The sequence below is a fragment of the Myotis davidii genome, unplaced genomic scaffold (assembly GCF_000327345.1).
Source record: "Myotis davidii unplaced genomic scaffold, ASM32734v1 scaffold599, whole genome shotgun sequence".
Classification (NCBI taxonomy): domain Eukaryota; kingdom Metazoa; phylum Chordata; class Mammalia; order Chiroptera; family Vespertilionidae; genus Myotis; species Myotis davidii.
This window is the reverse complement of record NW_006290772.1, coordinates 60,781-75,484: the sequence shown is the minus strand read 5'-3', so window position 1 is coordinate 75,484 and position 14,704 is coordinate 60,781. Positions and strand designations below refer to the sequence as shown.

The following is a 14,704-nucleotide window of genomic DNA, read 5'->3' as shown; positions in this document are numbered from 1 at the left end:
GTTACTCTAGACTTCCAAGCCAGAAGAGGGGAACTTTCAGGAAGGCAGCATACTCTAGGGAGAGAGGAGGGCAGCAGAAGAGGAGACAGGCCTTCCTAGAGCCCCACCCCCATTACTGGAGGCCTTGGGCAGAGGCTAGGCTTCGGGGAGATCTGCCGAGGCTTCAAGGTTGGGCTGGGTGATGGCTCCACGCCCTCCTGTCTTCCTGTGCCCTGTCTTCTCCTTGGCTTGCCCTTGCTCCTCTGGTTATTGAGAGAGGATCCTCCCCAAACTTAAGGTTCTAGGCCTGCTGTGTGGTTGAGGGTGTGCTCATCCCATCAGCACAGGCACCACCTCTCCTAGCATTGTGTCCCAGAGCAGGGTGGGGAGTCCAGGAAACTCTGGCCTGAGAGAACAGGACTTACCAGATTGCTTTCCCTGACCAGTGGTCAGACCCTGTGTGTCCTGGGGCTCTTCCAGCATAGCCCTAGGGCCAACAGACTGACCCTGGCCTAACATCTGTGCTGCCAGTATGCAATCTTTGCATGCTTTTCCAGGCCCTCTGTGACCTGAGTGCCTGGGACTCTAGGTGGGACAAAATGTGTCCAGAATCTCCAGCAAGACAGGGGCCCAGTTGCCTGTGTCTCTGTGTGCCTGCTGCAGCCTGTTACAGCTCCACCTGTTAGGTCGGGGCAGCTGAGCTGAACTCCTTGGGAGCATGGGAGCTGTACAGCAGGATTGGGGAGTGCTGAGCACAGGTGGGGGTTTCCCAGCAGAGCAGGAGCCCAGATAAGCCACCCAGCCATAAGGACCTCTGGCAGAAGAAAGGAACAGTTACCTGTGTTTCTTGAGTGCTTGGCTGTGACCATTTCCCCTGAGGGTCACCTCCTGCCCCTGGCACCTTCATTGTTCCCTGTGATAATGGGGTGGCCCTCAGCTGGGTCAGAGCTACCACCAAGGTTCTGGCTCCAGATGCCTGGGCTCACTTTGCCTCCTCCCAACAGCCTTGGGTGCCGCCTATGGTACCGCCAAGAGTGGCACTGGCATCGCGGCCATGTCTGTTATGCGACCAGAGCTGATCATGAAGTCCATTATCCCAGTGGTCATGGCTGGCATTATTGCCATCTATGGCCTGGTGGTGGCAGTCCTTATCGCCAACTCCCTGAATGAAGGAATCAGTCTCTACAGGTGAGTGCTGGGTTCCTCCCACCACACCTGCCCTGCCCTGATTCAGGCCACTGCATAGGGCTGGAGGGCTGGGGAGTGGGCTAGTGGCCTGTGCCTACCATCTTCCCCAACAGGCAGCTAATGTCTATTCTGTGTTCTCTTCCCCAGGAGTTTCCTCCAACTGGGTGCTGGTCTGAGTGTGGGCCTCAGTGGGCTGGCAGCGGGCTTTGCCATTGGCATTGTGGGTGACGCCGGTGTGCGGGGCACTGCCCAGCAGCCCCGACTATTCGTGGGCATGATCTTGATCCTCATTTTCGCAGAGGTGCTGGGTCTCTACGGTCTCATCGTCGCCCTCATCCTCTCCACAAAGTAGCTCCTCTCAAAGCCCACCAGCCACAGGATATGATGTAAAGACCACCCCCTCCTCATTCCAGAATGAACAGCCTGATACACATGCACGGGGCAGCTGCCCCCCTCTACCCCCAAGTAGTTGGTCTTGTAAATGCGCAGTGTCCTAGTGCCCATTGTCTGTTGCCCCAGATTTGACCTGTTCGCACGTCTGTGGAGCAGCCCTACAGTCTCCCAACTATAATAATCTTTAGAGTGTCGCTTTGTGGGGTTACCGTGTGCCCTGAGATCTTTTGTATGGAACCACTGTCCTCCAGCCCTAGCTGCGGGGCCATGAGCTGGGCCTGCGAGGCCCAGAGCCGTGTCCAATAAAATTCTCGGATGTGACTGGACATCTGTGTGTGTGCTTGTGTGGGCCCAGGGGGAGGGGCGGGCTGCTGAGCCGCGGCGTCAGAGCGCCATAGGGTGCGCGGTCACGTGAGCACGCTGGTCACGTGGCGCGCGCTGTAGTCAGCTGAGGGTCATGTGGGTGGGGCCCCGCTCCGGCTCCCCCAGCTGATTTTTTTCGCATCCTGCGGGGCAGAAGGCTGCTCAGGTGGGGCGTGGGGCCGGCGGGCGCAGGGCCTGGCCATGGTGGACACGGGTTGGGTGCAGGGTGCTGGGTCGGCGACACGAGCCCCACCCCTCTCCGCAGGGAGGATCTGTGGGTGCGCGAGGGCCGCATTCTGGACCCAGAGAAGCTCTTCTTTGAGGAGCGGCTCGTAGCCGACCAGCAGCGGGACTGCGGGGGCTGCATCCTGGCGCCCGGCTTCATTGACGTGCAGATCAACGGTGCGGTCGGGGCCTGGGGGTGGAGACCCAGGGGCGGAGCTCGGAGCGCCGTGCGACCTCCTCTCTTCTGCGACCACAGGTGGATTTGGCGTTGACTTCTCGCAGGCCACAGAGGATGTGGGTCCGGGAGTAGCCCTGGTAGCCCAGAGGATCCTGTCGCACGGAGTCACCTCTTTCTGTCCCACCTTAGTCACCTCGCCACCAGAGGTTTATCACAAGGTGAGGTCAGGCGCCCGGCCTCAAGCAAAGGGGGCCCCAGAGGTAGCCAGCTCCTTAATTTTCAGATACCATCTCCTCTCCCCACAATGCCCCTGGGCACTTGGGTCTGACCTGACCTGCTGACCTTCCTCCATCTGGTCCTTCAGGGTCCTGTCCCCTGGTCGTTCTCAAATTCAGGTGTCCCTCTGCCTGCTGCCCTGGGCCCGCTGTCATTTCCGGTCTGTCTGCTGCGGCTGTCCCCACAGGCCTCCACATTTGCTGCCTCAGCACCTTCACCTGCCACATGCCTTTCCCACTCTGTACTCTGGCTACTTCCAGGTTCCAGAATCTGCCTCCTGGATCAAGGCCATGGGGACTTTCCCATTGCCACATCCTTGGCCCCTTCTCAGGCCTTTCCCTGGCTAACCTGCCTGTGGTATATGGTGTGTGGTAACCTTCCAGAGAGAAGCTCCATTGTACTCCAGCCTTTCTCTGCTGCAATGGCCTACACCCACACCCTCCCACTTTACTTCTGACCTGCAAGTCCTGCTGTTCAGGTGTCAGGTGTCCTTTTTCCTTTAAGAAATTTTACTTTTCATGCAGCTTCTTCACTTTACTCTTTGCCACATTTAATTATTTGGTCTCATTCTCTGTGTGTATGTTCTTTTTTTCCTGAGGTGTTTGAGAGTAGGTTGTATAGGTTGTGCCTCTTCTTAACTATTTCTTAAAAGCATGGGTATTCTGTTGTGTAGGCATAATAGAGTTATTGAGTTTAGGAAATTGTTATCTTTTAAACTACCATCTTTGTTCCAATTTTGTAGTATTTTTTCTTCCAGTACAGGATCCATTCCAGAATCACTGATTGCGTTGCCCTCTGTGGGGTTCCCTCCTGGGAGTGTGGAGATAGCACCAGAGCCAGGAGCTGTGCGAGGTGGAGGTGGGCTCCTGACTTCTATCATCTGTCAGCTGGGAGACTTGGGAGACTCCTTACTCCTTCTGAGCCTCTGTTTCCTCAAACCTAAAGTGAGAATAATAATGACATTCATCCTTTAGAGTTGTTGGGTGCCCAGCACTGTGCTTGGTACATATTAAGCACTAGCTAAATGTCAGCTATGGGCATCGTTCTGGAAATTTATCACAGCTCTCCCATCACAGAATCGGATGTTAAAAACCAAACTCATCTTCCTGCCACAGACTGGCACCTGATTCCGTGCTTGCTCTCCTGGTCATCATCCTATGATTTACCGAACCTGGAATCCTGGAACATGCTCTCCCTCCTACTTCTTTGTTCTTTGTCTTCCCCCTTCCCAGTCCCCACCAGTGAGGCTTAGTGACTGTTATCCTAGTCTCCTGAAGAGTGTACAGGGCTCAGCACCACACTCACGCTCCTGCTCCGCTCTTATCTGCAGGATAAACACCACCTTCCCAAACCTTCTCTCCCTACCTGCCAAGCATTTGCTCTGCCCAGGTACGTTCCAGCGATTCCAGGCCGTTGCTCTTCTGCCCACCCCACCCCTCACCCCCAGCCCCCTGCCTTTCTATGTCTGCCGCACCAGCTGGTTCACATCCTTCCCCATCTACCTGTGCAGTACATTGGCCCTTCATGATACAAACTGTGAGATCTTTTTCCTTAGGAGAAGGAGCTTCTGGGAAGACTCTTATTTTCTTCCCAGCACTCACCAACCCCCTTAAACCCTCACAGGATAAAGACCTTGGGAAGCAGAGGATAAACTGATTTATAGTGGAAATTGTTGAAGGCTTTGAACATAAAAATGTTAACACAGGTATCATCTTAGAAACTACAGGACTGCTCACTTGGCTGTCTCCCCTACCCCTACTCCCATCCACCCCCCCTTCTTCCATGGCCCATTCATACTGAGCAGAACTAGATTGCCTCTTTGTCAGAGTTATCCAGGTTTTGTCATTGTGCTCTGGTCCATTGAGACTACCTGCTCTTTTTCTGGGGGTGTCCTCCAGTCTTGCCCTTTTCTGTCCTTCCAGGAGGAAGGTTGGCTTGCACTGTTCTCTGCTTCTCTGAGACAAGATCAGGTACCTCCTCAGGGGCAGCCAGGCCATGGCTTCTGGCCCCTGCATCTTCTACACTCTGACCTCTCCCACTTTTCCCTCCCTTGTCGGTGCCTCATTCCCTTCACCTCTAGACTGTTTTTTATTCTGTTCTCTCTACTTAATGCTCTCGCTTTCCCTCTTAAAAGTCTGTTCTGGAAAAACTCATCCATTGTCTTTTCTTTCATCTTTAGTGAACTTATATATGTTATAACTTACATGGCTTATTAGGAAAAATAGTAGCCCTTTGCCCCCTCACTTCTCACTGAGGGACAGTCACTTTCTTTATTTTTTATATATTTTTTAATGGGGCAGTCACTTTCAACTCAGTTGACCCTTTGGAATTTACCCTTATATCTCTAAAAACTATGCTGGTACTCCTGCTTGACTTTTCAGTTTAGAGCGGTATTATTGGCTTCCCATCAGGAAAGATGATTGGCTCTCTTTGGCCTCTTTTAGCTCTTTCGCTTCTTATCCTCCCCAAATAGTTTCTTGCAATTTTTGTTAGATTAGTCACTGGGACTGTGTAAAAAGGACTTGTAGCTCATTTACATTTAAAAAAAAATCCTCACCTGAGGATTTTCCATTGCTTTTAGATAGAGTGGAAGGGAGAGAGCAAAGGAAGGGGAGGGCAGAGAGAAAGAAAGAGAAACATCAGTGTGAGAGACTTATTGATTGGGTGCCTCCTGCATGCTGACCAGGACTGGGAATGGCCTGCAATCCAGGTATGTGCCCTTGACTGGGAATCCAACCCAAGACCCTTTGGTGCTCAGGACTGACACTAACCACTGAGAACACCAGCCAGGGCTACAAGCCAAACCGGTTTTGGCTTAAAATATTTTTTTAAATTGAGTTTTAGAGAGAGAGGAAAGGAAAGGGAGAAAGAGAAACATCATTGTGACAATGGAGCATCAATCAACTACCTCCTGCACGGCCGAACCCCAGGCCTGTGCCCTGACGGGGATCAAACCAGCAACCTTTTGGTTGTAGGGCAGCCGTGAGCAAACTACGGCCCGCGGGCCGGATCCGACCTGTTTGAAATGAATAAAACTATTGAAAAAAAAGACGGTACCCTTTTATGTAATGATGTTTACTTTGAATTTATATTAGTTCACACAAATACTCCATCCATGCTTTTGTTCCGGCCCTCCGGTCCAGTTTAAGAGCCCATTGTGGCCCTCGCGTCAAAAAGTTTGCCCACCCCTGGTGTAGGGGATGATGCTCCAATCAACAGCCACATGGGCCAGGGCTGCATAGTTTATCTGCTGACTTAATTCCAGGCTTTCTGCCAGTTGTCTCTTTCCTCTTTTGGGATATTTAGACAGACTAAGGATTCCATCTGTTTCGTCGTTTTGTGGAAGCCTTGGGACCTTCTTTTCCAGCACTGGCTGCTGGCCTTACCTGGTCAAGCTGTCCTGGGAGTCCCCTGACCCTCACTCGGAGGGGGTCCTCTGTCCGCTTTCTGCTGGATCTTTCTGTATCCTGTGTCTTCCTCTCTGCTGGTTTACACTTTTGTTTGGTGGAGCACATCCTCCAGTGACTTTCGGAGAGAGGGGTCGTAAGATGTAAAGGTTTTGAGATCTCAGTAGTCCAAAACGTTGTCTCTGGATTGATGGCTTGGCTAAGTTAGAATTCTAATTGAGGAGTCATTTTTCTCTGGAATTTTAAAGGCATTTAACTTCCAGAGTAGCTAATGAAAACTTGGAAACCATCTGACCCCTGATCCTTTGTGTGTGACCTGTTTCTTCCCTCTGGAAACATGGAATCTCCCCTTTGTCCCTGGGTTCTAAAGTCTCAGGGTGACGCCCGAGCCACTTTGGCTCAGTGGATAGAGCGTCGGCCTGTGGACTGAAGGGTCCCAGGTTTGATTCTGGGCAAGGGCACATGCCTGGGTTGTGGGCCTGATCCCCAAAAGGGGACATGCAGGAGGCAGCTGATCAGTGACTCTCTCTCATCATTGATGTTTCCATCTCTCTATCCCTCTTCCTTCCTCTGTGAAATCAATAAAAATATATTTTAAAAAGCAAATAAATAAATAAAAATGAAAAATAAAGCCTCAGGGTGACATTTTGGGGACTTGGGGGAGCTCGTCTATTTTGCTGGCCTTTGTTGGGCCCTGTCAGTCTGGAAGTCCTGTTTTGGGTTTTTTTGTTTATTTGTTTGTTTGTTGTGGTTTTGTTGTGTGTGTGTTTTTTTGTTTTGTTTTTTTTCTTTTCTTGAATTATTTCTTTGATGATTTTTCTCCACATTTCTCTGTCTTTTCCTTCTGGGAGTTATTGTGCTGTTGGGCCTCCTGGATGGCGACTCTCCTATTCTCTCCTTTCTTCCTCGTTGACTGTTTTCTGAATATTCTCTTAGCTTTTTTTATCTTCCAGTTCTTCTCTTCTTTTTCTTTTCTTCTTCTTCTTCTTCTTTTTTTTTTTTGCTTTAGTGCATATTTTTGTTAACCTAAAAATAAAAAGGCCTTTTAAAGTGAGAGGCAGCCCTGGCCAATATAGCTCAGTTGGTTAGAGTGCCATCCCGATACACCACCGTTGTGGTGGGTTCCATTCAGGGCATGTACAAGAATCAACCAAGGCCCTGGCCAGTGTAGCTCAGTGATTTGGGCATTGTCCCGTGCACCTAAGGGTTGCAGGTTTGTTCCCTGGTCAGGGCACGTGTCCAGGCTCAATCCCCAGTAAGGGGTGTGTAGGAGGCAGCCAGTCAATGATTCTCTCTCATCATTGATGTTTCTCTCTCTCCCTTTCCCTTCCTCTCTGAAATAAATAAATATATATATATATATTTAAAAGAATCAATGAATGCATAAATAAGTGGATTATTGATGAAATTTGAGAGATCCAAAGAGCTTTGGTGTGAATAACATTATTAGCATATTACATTTAACTGTAAGGTGTTAAAAAATATTTATCAATACAAAGCAAGTTTTCATTGATTTATTTTCTCCTACTGGGGATGTGCCCGCAACCAAGGTACATGCCCTTGACCGGAATCGAACCCGGGACCTTTCAGTCCGCAGGCCGACGCTCCATCCACTGAGCCAAACCGGCTTCGGCAGGAAGGCATTTTTATTGGTGTGGATAATATAACAGTTGATGTTAATGCTTTTATAATTAAATAATAATATTAAATATTATTTTTTGAGAGAGTGAGAGAGGAGAGAGACATTGATGTGAGAGAGAAACATCCATTGGTTGCCTCCTGATGGGATTGACCCCACAACCCGGGTATGTGCCTTAATCGGGAATCAAACTTGTCACCTTTTAGTGTATGGGACAACGCTCCAACCATTGAGTCACACCGGCCAGGGAAATAGTGATGTTAATTCTAAACAATCTTTTTAATTTTCAGTGTAGTAGTCATAATAACTGCTTTCTTGTTATCTTTGCAAACAGTTCTTTGGGATACAATGTTACTTAAGCCCAGTCCAGATGGTTTATTTTGCCCTGTTTTGATATTTCAAAAATGTAAGATATAAGATGTGCAAGGGAGTTGCTCTGGCATGGTAACTCTGGTTCCATTATATAGTGACATTTATTACATATTTTGGGCACTTTAATGTGCAAGTGCTTGCTTTCCCCCCGTAATGTTCTTTTTTTCTAACATCCCATTCTTTTTGTTATTGTTTGTTTTGTTTTAAGAATAGTTTATTGATTTTTATTTATTTATTAATATAACGGCTTTTTAAAAAAAAAAATCTTTATTGATTTCAGAGACAAAGGGAGAAGGAGAGAGAGATAGAAACATCAATGATGAGAATCATTGATCATCTGCCTCCTGCATGCCTCCTGCTGGAGATAGAGCCCGCAGCCCAGGCATGTGCCCTTGGCTGGAATCGAACCTGGGACCCTTCAGTCCGCAGGCTGATGCTTTATCCACTGAGCCAAGCTGGCTAGGGCAGTTTATTGATTTTTAGAGAGAGGAAGGGAGAAGAGAGAAACATCAGTGTGACAGCATAACCTTGATTGCCTGCCTCTTGCACACTCTCTACTGGGGATTGAGCCCACAACCCAGGCATGTGCCCTGACCGGGAATTGAACCAGCAGCTGCCTGGTGCATTGCAGGACGCTCCAACAAACTGAGACACACCGGCCAGAGCTCACATCCCATTCTTATTTCATGGGTATGAGACCTCTCTTGCTTGTTCTCCTTTCCTTGGGTGTTTGCTCCCGACCAGGTGTGTCCTTTCAGAGGCTTCCTCAAGCTGGTAGGCCTTGGTCATCTATTCTGATTGAGAGCAGTTCTCAGCTAGCCACCGGAGCACCAGGGGGTGTTCCTGAGAGCACCCTTAGGTTGAGATCCCTGAGTCCTTCCTCCTGAGCTGGTCAAATCCCCAGAGAAGAATCTTGTTCTGTTCAGAGAGAACAATCCTGACCGGTGACATTCAGGGAGCATTAAAAATATAAACTTCAGCCCTATCCGGTTTGGCTCAGTGGATAGAGCGTCGGCCTATGGCCTGAAGGGTCCCGGGTTTGATTCCGGTCAGGGGCACATGCCTGGGTCGCAGGCTCGGTCCCTGGTGTGGGGCATGCAGGAGGCAGCCAATCAATGTGTTTCTCGCATCATTGATGTTTCTATCTCTCCCTTTCCCTTCCTCTCTGAAATCAATAAAATATATACTTCAGCCCTAGCCGGTTTGGTTCAGTGGATAAAGCATCGGCCCGCAGACCGAAGGGTCCCAAATTCGATTCTGGGCAAGGCATGTGTACTTTGGTTGCAGGCTTGATCCCTGGCCCTGGTTGGGGTGCATTCGGGAGGCAACCAATCAATGTGTGACTCACACATCATGATGTTTCTCTCTGTCTTCCCCCTCCCTTCCATTCTCTAAAAATCAATGGAAAAATATCCTTGGGGATATATATATAAACTTCAGGCCCTGGCCAGGTAGCTCAGTTGGTTAGAGCATTGTCCCAGTGTGTCAAGGTTGCAGGTTCAATCCCTGGTCAGGGCACATACAAGAATCAACGAATGAGTGTCTAAATAAGTGGAACAACAAATCAATGTTTTTCTCATTCTCTCTCCTTCCCTCCCTCCCTCCCTCTCTCCAAAATCATATACATTTCATTTTAATTGCCCCATTTTCTGCTTCTATCCACTTGTGTGGTTTACTTCTCTAGGCTCTTGGCAGGGCATACTCGGGGATCCAGCTGGTCTTTAAGGAGGCTCCTGCTGTTTGTCCCCCCACTTCTCAAGGCACCAGGTGTTGCCGGCCTGAGCCCATTGGGGCTTTGGGGCCCTGTTTCCTTCCTTTCCCCACAGTGCATGGCTGCCCACATCTGCCCAGCATCCACTTGTTGGGCTCCAAGCAGGGTCAGCATACCCTTCTCCTGTCCTCTCTGTCACACCAGGTTTAAGGCTCTTAAATATCTCTGTCCTATGTCCCAGGCTCACCCAGGGACTTGACAGTATCCTCTGGGCTCCTTCCCCACCTTGAAGGAGGGAGATGTGGGCTGGGACGCCTGCCTGCCCACCCACCTCCAGGATCACTACATTGTGTGAGCACCTGTCACACACAAGTGACCCTCACAACTGTGTCCAGCTCTAGGCACAGGATGGCCGTCCTGTCAGTGCCTGAAACCCTGCTTTTGCCCCTTGCTCTGCCTGGATTGCACATACTCCTTCTGCCTCTGGCCTTAGGGATGCCAGGCCCATCACCCTGTCTGGGTCCAAACCCTTGGGCATGCTGCCTGGACCATCCCTTGGACCATCTCGAGGACCATGCACCTGACCCTTGCCTGGGGGTCTCCTCGCCTCCTGGTTCTCATAGGCAGGCCAGTCTTACATCCCAGGCCTGTCATTCTTGGTGCCGCTGACTGCCCTGCTGGTTCTGAGCGCCATGCTTTCCCTGACCATGGTTGGAGGCCTTTGACCATCTTCTAATACCTGATGGAAGGCCAGTGAGCACTAGACTAGGCTCGGAACTGTGACCTTGGCTGGGCTGTAACGTTGGTGCTGGGCCATTGGGGGCAGGGCTTTAACAGCTGGTTCCCCCCAGGTCCTTCCTCAGATCCCTGTGAAGAGTGGTGGCCCCCATGGGGCAGGGGTCCTCGGTGAGTGGCTGACCCCTCTCCTCGCCCCCACCCTGGGAGGTTCCTATGGGACCTGTTGGCAGCCCCTACTCTTCCAGATGCCCAAATGGGGTGGGAGGGTGGGCAGGTGAGAGGGGCAGGGGCTGCAGGGTGAGAGGCCTGCTGGAGCCATCCACTCCCTCCTACCAGGTGTGCACCTGGAGGGCCCATTTATCAGCCGGGAGAAGCGGGGTGCACACCCCGAGGCCTACCTGCGCTCTTTTGAGGCCAATGCCTTCCACGATGTTCTGGCCACCTACGGGTCCCTGGACAACGTTCGCATTGTGACGCTGGCTCCTGAGTTGGGCCGTAGCCATGAGGTGATCCGGGCACTGACGGCTCGGGGCATCTGTGTGTCCCTAGGTGAGGGGGTATGTCCCCACCCGAGGGGGAAGGCAGCCTGGGGCTCCTGGGCTGGTGGCAGAATCTGAGTGCAGGTGCCTGTGCAGGGCACTCCGTGGCTGACCTGCAGGTTGCAGAGGAAGCCGTGCTGAGCGGCGCTACCTTCATCACCCACCTCTTCAACGCCATGCTGCCTGTGAGTGCTGCCCCGGCTCCCGGTGGGTGGGCTGGGGGCTCCTGCTGTCGCTCAGCTTCTCCATCCTGGCCCTGCCAGTTCCACCACCGGGACCCTGGCATCGTGGGGCTCCTGACGAGTGACCGGCTGCCCCCCGGGCGCCACATCTTCTACGGAATGATCTCCGATGGCATACACACCAACCCCGCAGCCCTGCGCATTGCCCACCGGGCCCATCCCCAGGGTGAGCGGCTGGGCAGGGTGGGGGCAGGTAGGAGGACCATGTGGGGCAGCTCTTGAGGCCTCTTCATCCCCAGGGCTGGTGTTAGTCACCGACGCTGTCCCTGCCCTGGGCTTGGGCAATGGCCGACACACGCTAGGGCAACAGGAGGTGGAAGTGGATGGGCTGACGGCCTATGTGGCAGGTGAGTGACCATGGTCCCCACTGGCTGCCCACATTAGAAGAGCCCCTCAGCCCCTCTGGTGGGATGCAAGAACCTAGGTGTCCCCGGCCGACCCACACCCCATCCAGTGTGCCTGGTGGCCCTTGCCCTCCACCCCCCAGAGCCTGCCCTCTCTGCTCTCAAGGCACCAAGACACTGAGTGGCAGCATAGCTCCGATGGACGTCTGCATTCGGCATTTCCTGCAGGCCACAGGTCAGCGAGGCTGGTGTGTGTGTGTGTGTGTGTGTGTGTGCATGTTGGGGGTGGAGGTTGCATCTGAGAGAAGCTGGACATCCCTGTCTGTCATGTCTAGTGGGACATGACAGGAGTGGGGCTCCTTAGGGATGGGCATTTGTAAGTTGGTAAGGTCCCACCCATAGGGAGGGGGAGAGGAGGACAAGCAAGCAAAGAGCTGGAACCCAGGGTGACAGGCACCCAAGCCAGGGCACCCAAGACTTTGCCCCACATGAGAGCAGGGCATTGGTTCGGGGCCTATGGGATTGCAGGACTTAGCAGGTACAGAGCTGTGATGAGGTGGAGGGGGCCAAGGCAGCAATCCAGGCTCCAGGGTCGGGCTGTGTGTTCTGGGGGAGGTGGGTCGGGGTTATCTGGCAGAGGTTGTGGTTGGCCAGGCCCCATGGGGCTCTTCACAACACCTGGGTAGGGTGTCATCTGGGAGCTGAGGGTCACCAGGGTCCAAGATGCTGTTTAGAGCAGCAAGGAGACAGGCTGGGAGGCAGGAGACAGCTGTGGCCTGGCCTGGGAGTGATGCAGGAGGCGGAGGAAATTGGGTTTGGTTATTTGACTTCTTGGTAGGGGCAGAGCACCAAGTCCTAGGTGGCCTCATGGATGCCCAGGGTACTGCTTTCTTGTGGGGGTGCTCTCCCTGGGACCCAGAAGGAGGGTCCCCACAGGGTTGGGATGGGTGAGTGGCTGCGAGGGATGAGACTGGGGGGTCTTGTCGACCTGCTGCAGAGTCCTGGGATATGTCCTCCCAACCCTAGGACTTGGAGCTCCAGGGCTGTGGGGGCGGGGTGAGGATGGTCACCCAGTGTGTCTCCTGAGCAGGCTGCAGTGTGGAGTCGGCCCTGGAGGCTGCGTCACTGCACCCCGCCCAGCTACTGGGACTGGAGAAGCTCAAGGGAACCCTGGACTTTGGAGCTGATGCAGGTCAGGGTCCAAGGTGGGGTGGCCTGGGCAGCCTGAAGATTCAGGAGTTCTTGGGAGGCCTGGGTCAGGGACAGGGTGGGCAGAAGGGTAGAATCTCCCCAACGTCCAGGCAGCCTCACCCAGCACCAGCCTCAGCCTGGCCCCACTCCCCCAGCGGGCCAGGCTTCTGACATCTGAGACTAGCTTGGGCAGGGGGCTTCCTGGTCCCTTATTCCTTCCTCCCACTGCCAGAGTCTCAGTTCCAGGGCCTCCTTCAGTCTGTGCTCGGTCAGAGTATCCTCTCCTGCACAGGTTGTCTCCCAGGCTTTGGCTTTCCCACCCGCCTTGGGCTGGGGTAGGAGGGGCAGCCCCACCCCTGCCTCCTGCTCACAGTCCACCTTTGACCCAGACTTCGTGGTGCTCGACGACTCCCTCCACGTTCAGGCCACCTACATCTCAGGCGAGTTGGTGTGGCAGGCGGAGGAGGCCAGGCAGTGACCTGGGACCACAGCTGGAAAGGACCCTGACAATACTGGGCTGCTGAGGAGCTGGTCTCCGAGGAGTGAATGGGAACCCTGCCCCAGGTGAATGACCTTAGCCCTGGAGGCGACTGGCTTGGATAAACCATCTACCCCAAAGGGACTTGCCTGGTCTCTGAGTTTTGCTTCAAAGCAGGCTTCTTGCTGTTTCCACTGTCACCCTGGTGGCCCTCCTGAGGCTGGGGGTTGGGGTTGTGGCTTAGGATTGGGAGTGGATGGACTCCAGCTCAGCCCAGCCTTGCAAGGAGGCGTCACGGGTCTGTTAGAAGGGTGTGTGTGAGGCCTGCAGACTTGCAGGCAGGTGTGTCATTTGGAAATGAATGGAGGGGCGGGAGGGGGAAGCCACAGGCTATAGGTTGAAAAGCTGAAAACTGGCAGGAAGAGGCTGGGGGACAGTGAATGGGGACAGCTTCAGAAGTTTGCCTGTTGTGGGGCTGAGGGAAAGGGTACATCTTGGAATTTTAAACAGGAGAGCATTGGTCTTAGAGACCTGAAGAATATGGGCAAGGAATGTCTTAGTTTGTGCTCTCAAGGGGGCACTACAGAGGTTTGGGAGGTAGGTGTGTGGGTGTCCTGCGGTCTCGCTCTCTGCACATCACCCAGCACTCCTCTCTGACCTTCAGAGGGATCCACACTGGCCTCCGGACCCCAGGTTGCCGAGCTCTGATTTCAGGAGGCAGTGGTTGGAGGACCCCTGAGCTGACCGTGGCCACTGCTCCCTGGCCTGCCTGACTGGACCAGCCCCCACAAGATCATCCAGGCTCTGAATCTTTTGGGATCTTTTCTGAACAACCCAACTCCCAAGAGGGCTCCAGGAGCCATCCTGTACTCGTGTTTGTACAGCTGTAGGTAACCCTGTCTGGTGTTGGTGGGCAGTTTGTGGTCACCAATGTCCTGTGCCCTGCAGGACCCCACCTCCGAGTCTCCTCTCCCTGGCAAAGGTCCTTGGGAGAGAGCAGATGAGCCCGGCTAATAGGTTAGCAGCTGAGCAGCGGCTGTTGGCACTTTCCTGGTACTGGGCCTCGTTCATGATTATGGGTATTCACTTGCTCCATTCGCTGCCGAAAATCCAAAGGGCTGTCCTGTTGGTCATCTGGGGCACTGAGCCCCAGAGCTGGTGGGCATCGGGCCAGCACTTGGCCTGGCCTAGCCAACCGCGGGAGCCTTCCTTAGACCTGTCCGCTCTCTGGGTGGAGAGCCGTGGAGGGACTGGTTGAGATGGTGGCCAGCCAGGTGACACCAGAGATGACAGGAGCCAGCACGGCTGGGAAGAAAGAGCACTCAGGCAAAGGGAGCTGCCCCACAATGCACAGTATTAGTGCAGCCGTGGGCAAACTACGTCCCGCGGGCCGGATCCGGCCCGTTTGAAATGAATAAAACTAAAAAAAAAAAACAACGCT

General features: G+C 53.1%; 2 protein-coding genes across 2 annotated transcripts; both read left to right on the top strand.

Moving 5' to 3' along the window:
• Positions 1-901: 901 nt before the first annotated feature.
• On the top strand, positions 902-1,886 carry ATP6V0C (ATPase, H+ transporting, lysosomal 16kDa, V0 subunit c; the record flags this gene model as incomplete). The annotated part of the gene is made up of 2 exons (XM_006763888.2): positions 902-1,167; positions 1,315-1,886. Coding segments are annotated over 2 exons (471 nt in total), but the record flags the coding sequence as incomplete, so codon positions are not given.
• On the top strand, positions 1,649-13,407 carry AMDHD2 (amidohydrolase domain containing 2). The gene is made up of 12 exons (XM_015564049.1): positions 1,649-1,703; positions 2,014-2,089; positions 2,189-2,325; positions 2,405-2,544; positions 10,583-10,637; positions 10,806-11,018; positions 11,105-11,193; positions 11,272-11,416; positions 11,490-11,597; positions 11,761-11,829; positions 12,685-12,786; positions 13,175-13,407. The coding sequence occupies exons 1-12, from the start codon at positions 1,649-1,651 to the stop codon at positions 13,261-13,263; spliced, it is 1,278 nt and encodes a 425-aa protein (XP_015419535.1). The 3' UTR covers positions 13,264-13,407.
• The last annotated feature ends 1,297 nt before the right edge of the window (positions 13,408-14,704 follow it).

Bases quoted from the DNA above. Each gene is read 5' to 3' on its own strand.
- AMDHD2 (XM_015564049.1), top strand. From the start codon at position 1,649: ATGCGCAGTGTCCTAGTGCCCATTGTCTGTTGCCCCAGATTTGACCTG. The intron at 11,019-11,104 runs GTGAGGGGGTAT...GTGCCTGTGCAG, and splicing joins GGGCATCTGTGTGTCCCTAG to GGCACTCCGTGGCTGACCTG. The intron at 11,830-12,684 runs GTCAGCGAGGCT...TCTCCTGAGCAG, and splicing joins GCATTTCCTGCAGGCCACAG to GCTGCAGTGTGGAGTCGGCC.